Source organism: Echiichthys vipera, assembly GCF_963691815.1.
Source record: "Echiichthys vipera genome assembly, chromosome: 11".
NCBI lineage: Eukaryota > Metazoa > Chordata > Actinopteri > Perciformes > Trachinidae > Echiichthys > Echiichthys vipera.
In genome coordinates, this window is record NC_139836.1 from 25,880,879 (window position 1) to 25,888,657 (window position 7,779).

A 7,779-nucleotide genomic window follows, 5' to 3' on the forward strand; every position below is an offset into this window, starting at 1 on the left:
CACTCATCCGTTGCGTAACGCCATTGCCTGGTCAGATGCATGCACACATGGATCCAGTTGTTATACAGCCAGCCGTCTAAATCATTAATCAGCTCTGGATCTTGCGTAACTCAAGTGCCTGAGATGGGAGGTATAGCGGTTTCTCAGAGTCTGCTGATCGTTCTCTCTCTCTTGACCTCGCCGTCTTCCGAACAATAACGCCTGAAGACAGTTCGGGCTCCCTCCGCGTTACACGATACGCGCAGAGCACAGGAAGTCAGAGCAGCCATTTCCTCTTTGACAACCTTATCGTAGAGGCGGGCGTGGAAGACGAGACACGGGCAGAAGTCGATGGTGTCAGATTCAAGTCAGGGGGATGAGCTAAAGCTTTTTTCCTTCCTTCTTCTTTCTAACTACACCCTGCAACTTTCACTGATTGGATTCACTTGAACTTGAACGTCTCATCCCATATTTCTGTTGATGCATGCAGAGATATAGATATATTGTCTGATATGATATGATCAGTTTAATCAACGGAGAACACAGCAGTGGGAAATTGTAGTAAAGCGAGGCTTGGAGCGGCTTGGACACGGAAATGAGTATTGGCGTAAATCTTTCCAACAGGTTGGGGTCTGTCTCGGATGATGGTGTGGCGAGGCTTCGCGGTCACCCTGGGCTGGAACACTTTCTTCCTCATCCTGGCCACGGTCATCTTAAAGCTGAGGTCGTGACAGCCTCGCCGTGGACGACCTCCCTCAGTGTGGGGGTGGAGCCGTCAGGTGAAGCCCCGGGATCGACTCACCTGGGCCTCCTGTCTGAGGATGTGAGTGAGAGGCAGCAGGGAGCAGCAGCAGGAGGAGGAGGAGGAGGTCACTGATGGGTTGATGCATCAGTCTCCCTCCTCCGTATTATCTGCCTCTCATACAGTAACACACACACACACACTTTACCCACCAGTCAGCTGCCTGATCCTGCAACAGTTGCTTTGGCCCGCGTGGGTGAAATGTCAAAATGCTGCACGTAGAAGTACACAACACAGAGCATACATGCACAATATGAGGATTATGTGAAATAATTAATGTTTAATGAGGAAAGTGTTGAGTCTTATAGTTTGTTTCACTTCTATGTGCAGCTTGTTGGAACTTTTCACCCCCCAGAACGAGCCATATACCAACTCAGGGTCGCCTTTTTTAATTTCTGTTTGCCCTCGCTTTTAACGCTAATAGCGAGATTTGTTGGTGAATAATCAGACGATAACTGCAGGACGATGGTGTCGTCCACACAGTATCTGTTGCCTACCTTTTTATTTGCAATATAAAGCAATTGTATGTAAATGTGACAAGGAGTCTCGGCACACAACAAGAAACGAAAAATTTGAAAACTTTGCTTTACAAACAGAACAGTGAAGGAGTCTTGTTGCGTCATGTCATCTGAACCCAGAGTAGGTCGTGTTTACGTGAAGGTATTTTAATGTACATTTTGAAGATTGAACGGAAACTGCAAAATGCGTTAAAACTTCTTCAAACGAGCGCAAGAGATTTCCCGCTCACTTGAAGTGCTTTTTGCCTGTTTTAAAACAGGGTTGATGCGGTAAACGCGAGATGGAAACATTTCCGCTGAATAAGTTCTGACGTAGCAAGCATTAAACACACAGGACAAATCAGCTGTTTCCTGTCCTGAACGACACTAGCTGACATGAAAAAACAATTAAAATGTGTCTGAAACTAATTCCTGAAGACCTCTCTCCATTTTTCTCTCATAGATGCAATCAGAACTTTGTTTAATATCTGGTTTAGTGACCACAACTTCTGCTGCTGGTTACTGGCGGGTAACATGTGCAGCCTATAGCGCCAACTTCGCAGCCTAGTTTATTTAATCCAAACCAGTTGATGGAAACACACCTAATTTGAATTTTCGATTTTTGTCAACATTTCATATTTAATATTAGGGCTGCACGATATGAGGAAAAAAACGGGATAACGTTGAACATCGCGATAGTATTTAAACTGATATTAGAGCGTGCTCGGTTCTGCCTTTCGGCTCCTTTCAGAATAAAAGACGACACATTATTCGGAAAGAAAATGAAATTATTTTACTAAACAATTGAAACACAAAATGCTGATATGCTCTTTGAACTAACTTCTGGAGTCTACTTCACATTGTCCTGGAAACTCTCACCCATTCAGGCTTCACACAGCGACTTTATCTTCTCTAGTTTCTCTTTAAGTGTTTCAGATTTCCATCAGTCAGTTTCTGGTGTGTGTGTGACAGGAAGTGGTAACTCATGTTGGTTCGTTACCAGGTGCTCAGCTGCAACCGTCGTCCTCGTCCGTTCAGTTCAGGGTCGATGGTGTTTTCCGTAACTTGTGTTTTGTCCCTGCATCTACTCGGGGAGAAAACAAGTGTAGTTTGATGTGGGTGACGAGAACGAATCGGTACTTTTTTCTCTTTCTTTCTCCACTTTGCTGGACGGAGTGGAGGCTGTCAGACAGATTATTCTCACAGGCGTGTCGTGTTCTTCAAGACGTTTGCATGTTTTGTTTTGTTTTTTTAAGCACGCGTTTCAAACTGCTCATACTTTATACTTAGTCTAAGACTCTTTCAGCGACAATAACACAAAGTTAAAGCACACAGGTGTAATGTGTTTTGGTTTCTACATGTCACAGAGATGTCGTGGTGTCTGCACTGCGGGGAAACGCGAGACGAATCCAGAAATAAGGAATAAATATGAAATCTAAATGGGCTGACGTGTAGCTGAATTGTAGTTTCGAGTCACTGTTGATGTAAAACAAATAGTCAGTACTGAAGAAGGCTACATTTAAAAATAACTAACTTTAAGAATAACTTGTTTTTTTTAATAGTAGGTCAGTCTTTTGTGCGGTATTTTTCCAGTTATAGAGTTTGTAAAAATATATATTTTAAACAGACATGAAAAAACATAAAGTAATGGATGATAGTGGTGAAAAAAGCTAATAAATATTGGAAAAAGTAACCAAATTATTAGAGAAAGCTAACTTTACTCCATGCCTTTTAAAGGAATAGTATAATAACATTTGAAAAATATGTATATGTGTTAATATAGGAGATATAAGGAGGGAACACAGATACACTCCAGAGAAGATCGACCCCACCCCGCTAAACACTACGTACGCTAAAGCAGCCAGTTAGCTTAGCTTAGCTTAGCATAAAGACTGCAAACAGGGGGAACATCTAGCCTGGCTCTATAGCAAAGGTTACAGCCTTTATGACCTCTAAAGCTGGGCATACACTGTAATTTAAGCACATTTTAGCTTCTGACCCGATTTTTGAGCCGCATGACCTATTTAGGCTAAGTTGAGTCGTGTCTGTGCATTTTTTTATCACTGCACCTGCACAAAGTGGCAAACAGAGCGCCTGAAAGGGCCATGGTGACATGCTAGTTGCTAAAAGCGACACTGGTGTTTCCCGTCTCGTGTATCTTTATTGCACATAGTGTATCACACATGCATACATGGTGTTGGAGGTTACGGACCTCCGCTAGCAAACAAATGTTTACCTGCCTTGGTGCTTTCAAACAAATCTTTCTTGACAATTGTAAATAGCCAGAACTGTCCACAGGGGCCGACAGGACGTTGTATTTCCTATTTTACACGTACAGTTTGAGCGCATAACTCGTGAGCTTTAGGTTTTACATCACGGCTGATTTACTTGTGCAGTTTCTAAAGTTGTACAGTGTATGTCCGGCTTAGCGCTAACAGCTTCCTTCCTTCCTGTTTCCTGTTTCCCCCTGGTCCAGTCTTTATGCTAAGCTAAGCTAAGCTAAAAGGCTAAGAGTGGTATCAATCTTCTCCTCTTAACCCTCAGCAGGAAAGGCAAAAATTCCCCAAACCTTTGACCGACCGACAGTGTTGAAAAGGCTGCAGACCACTGATAAGACTCACATATTGTGCCAATCTCATAAAGATTTAAAAACATGTTTACATTCATCTGGACGCAAACCTTTTTCCCATTTCAGCTGTAGCATTAAACACATATAAACCAGCATGTGTTGTGTTTAGATGTGTTACCTCTGCCTCTGCTGCAGGCCGCTAATGCCCAGTTATGTATTAATATACTGAAGACTTTATGTGCATTAAGAGGATAAATAACGAATCTAAATGACTGTAAATCCCTCTTAATTGGTTTGTGATCACGTGGTGGTCTGATGATAAAGTTGTTGTGCGTGAAGTTAGATGTTGAATCTTTACTAGAGCTTTCCCTGCACTGTAAATCTGCCGATGCTCTGCTGTACATTCATTTGTGTGCGCTGTAGCACATTTTAAGGGACACCGTGTTCTTGTTTGGTAGACACAGGAGAGCCAAACTGATTTTAATCAACTGACTTTGCTTTGTTTTGGACAATCTCTGGTAAAATGGGCAACGCTTACGTGAAAGTCTGGCTTAGCTGGTCATATTGTGAGTACACTTTTGTTTTGTTTTGGGACAAACTGGGTGTTGAACGTGTGTAAGATTGTCATGTTGTGATTTTCGTTCCAAAGTGCTCTCTAGCATACAAAAAAAATACTCATGCTAAGAATCACTGTATGTAAGAAGCAACCACCTTGGAGCAAAACTCCTCCTGTGTAAAAACATTTTATAAGACTTACATGAACTGCAACTAAACCACAGAAGACTATTTAAAAGGCTGATTACATGAGTTCTCATTAAACTATTCCACTCCTGTAATGCAACATGAATGCCAGAGGATGCCCCCTGTCTGTGGTTTGAAGTCATACTTTTGTGCATCAAACAGACTTTGATCAATATTTGAACATCCTGCTATCTCATATACAGGTGCATTGGAAAATATCACAAGACTCAAGAAATCTGATGTTGTTGTTCGGTTGTTTATTGTTCCTCCAAACATTTTGTTCGTTAAAGTGTAATTCTGGTGCGATATCATCCCATGGTCTTTTTCTGCACTTACATACATCAAAAAGCCACAAGACAGTTTCTTTCGTGTATCAACTATTAACGGTTAGCAAAGAGCAGTACGGTGAAGGCATTCAAACGTCTTTTTTAACCACTAATACTGCTCAAAATAACACCAAACGTCTGCAGTAGGAAGATAAGATTCACTACACATAAAACGAAGCACCAACAATGTAGTTAGTGAACCCAGAGTTAAATAAAAGACTGTTTTAAAGACTTACCTACTGGCCCCTGTACCAGCTCCTCTCATAGTAAAGTCCATTACAGTGGATTACCAAAGTCAATCCCAAAGGAAGGAGCCCATTGCTGCTTTGTTTTGAGTGTAGGGACTCTTCTCATGCTGCTGCAGAGGTTTGCTGTTATTTTCAGCAGAATTAGTGGTTAAAAAAGACCTTTGAATGCCTTCACCGTACTGCCCAGAGCTAATCACTGTTAGCCATATCTGTCACAAAAAAAGCTGTCATAATTGCTTATTTGATGTGCCGTAAAAGACCATGGGATGATTTTGCACCGGAATTACACTTTAATGTGAATACAAGTCTAACATTACAATTAATAAGGCAACTGAAAAGCACATTGAGTAGGATTTCCCTATGAAAAAACAGCGTGGGACTGTTTCCGTATCTGCAGAGCCTTCTGCTTGTATTTTCTTTTTGTTCCGTTCGGGACGGGACGTCAACTTCTATAAAAGATTGTAAACATGCATCCAAGACGAAGCTGCAAAAATGAAGCCATAAAAGTTCAACTTCCGCATCTAAAAATACTCAGATGATCGGCACCTCTTCCACAATGTGGGTCCCACACGCGGCCAACCTGCTACTTCCAATGAAGCGCTCTGCTAATTTGAATGGGGGCTCAATTATTTAATCGCGCGACTCATCTAGACTTTTCAAATGTTATCGATCTGTATCAACCCCACATTCATCTGTGACCACCCTCAAATCATGAGTCCTTTAGCAAATTGGCACAGATCAGAGATCAGAGCGTCTTGTGATGAAGAAGGAAGTCTGCAATGCTTACCCTGAGTTTAGCCACTATGTTAAACTTGGCTCCTGGTGGCCTGTTTCACCTGCTGGCGAGCACCGTAGCCCTTGTTGAGTCGGGGAGGAGGAGAGGCCAACTTTGAATGTTGTGTTTACAAACCGCAGCTGACAAATCCTACTCATTGTGCCTTTAATATGAACATCTTTGATGGAGCTGTTAGCAACATTAGGACCATTAATTTAGCAGCAAACGGATATCTGCTCTCCATCTGTGTGTGTTGGAATTATTTTGTGTTATATTATGTAGTTCACATATCGGGGGACGGACTACGAGAACCGTTCGGATGCAAAAAGTACAGCTCCTTTAAAATTTTCAGATGATATTTTGGTATTGCAGTTCATGTAAACATATTATATTATGAATTCCACTTGGCTCCAGTCAACTACCTCCGCTGTCTCTCCAAAGGGCATGTAAAGCATTTCCACTCCTGTGTTGTAACATGTATGCACTGTGATAACATGCTTCGATGAAGTTCTGTTTGTGTATTTTTGAAAGAATAAACCTCGTTGAGGAATCTTCCCTTTTGTCTTGTCGTTCAGAGCGCTGCCAGATTTTTAACAAAATCTCCCCACGATTCCTGCAGTTACAAAAACACCCGCAGGCCGCGGACGACAGATTCATTCAATGACATCATGCCCGCTTGCATCACTGTGTTGCTCGTTACCGTGGTGACGATGATGACCCCGGTGCCTCCAGATCCTCACTAGTTGACTGGTTGACTGTTTGAACTGTGTGTGTGGACGGTGGGTGTGTCTTTTTATGTTCTGTATGTTCCTTGTGGGTTATTTTCATGTGTTTACGGTGGTCAATGAGTCTGTGCAGTCATCTTTCCTGTAAAGTGTGTGTGTGTGTGTGTGTGTGTGTGTGTGTGTGTGTGTGTGTGTGTGTGTGTGTGTGTGTGTGTGTGTGTGTGTGTGTGTGTGTGTGTGTGTGTGTGTGTGTGTGTGTGTGTGTGTGTGTGTGTGTGTGTGTGTGTGTGTGTGTGTGTGTGTGTGTGTGTGTGTGTGTGTGTGTGTGTGTGTGTGTGTGTGTGTGTGTGTGTGTGTGTGTGTGTGTGTGTGTGTGTGTGTGTGCGCAAGCTAAGCATGTTTCCTGTCCCTCCTGTAATTGGATAATTGGAGGGCGGTTTATGCGTTTGTTGGTTTGTGTGTCCTTGCATATCTCGAGAACCGTTCATCTGATCTACTTCACATTTTACGGGTGTGTTGCTGGGGACCAAAGGATGTGCCGTGTCATCAGAAGCCGCCATTGGAAATTGACTGAGAAAGAGGAGGAAAACTTAAAAAAACATAAAACCTACTTGGCAGGTGATTGGATGAACCGTCTATCCATCAAACTCTCACTAAAGGAGAAGGGAGAAAACCTTCAGTGACGATCTCGTCTCTAAATGAAGAACAAATCTCCAGTTCTGATGAAACTGATGCTATTGCAGCATCTAAGCTAACTTCTATATGAGCTTCTCCCTCCCCCCTCAGCTGCCAGTAGCTCCTCACAGGACAGTGATTGACTGGACGACTTCTAGCTGAAAGCCAAACACATTACTTGGAGCCTGACGAGATGGATTTTTGTGACTTGTGATCTCGTGTTATTGTGATAATTTGGCTGTAATGCATTCAGTATTAAGAAACTCTGTATAAACCATGAGAGGGTAACCATCAGGGAGTCGAGCGTGTCGTCAGCAGCGAGTGTCCACAGTGGCGTTTTTGCACGTGCTCAACTCCCCAGTATTGCACGCTTGATAGGCTTGTTACCAGCAGTTATCAATGTCTCCGCTACGTGTGAAATTATTTCCTGCAGACTTTGCAA

General features: G+C 42.6%; 1 protein-coding gene across 3 annotated transcripts in view; it reads left to right on the plus strand.

Moving 5' to 3' along the window:
• abch1 (ATP-binding cassette, sub-family H, member 1) overlaps window positions 1-6,485 on the plus strand; it is a gene marked incomplete at its 5' end in the record, with an annotated part of 34,586 nt that extends 28,101 nt beyond the window's left edge. For all 3 annotated transcript variants that reach the window (XM_083922879.1, XM_083922881.1, XM_083922880.1), the window contains one exon: window positions 604-6,485. In XM_083922879.1, coding sequence (XP_083779005.1) covers window positions 604-710 — 107 coding nt within the window. In that variant the 3' untranslated portion in view covers window positions 711-6,485. The remainder of the gene's footprint in view (window positions 1-603) is intronic.
• Window positions 6,486-7,779: the final 1,294 nt, after the last annotated feature.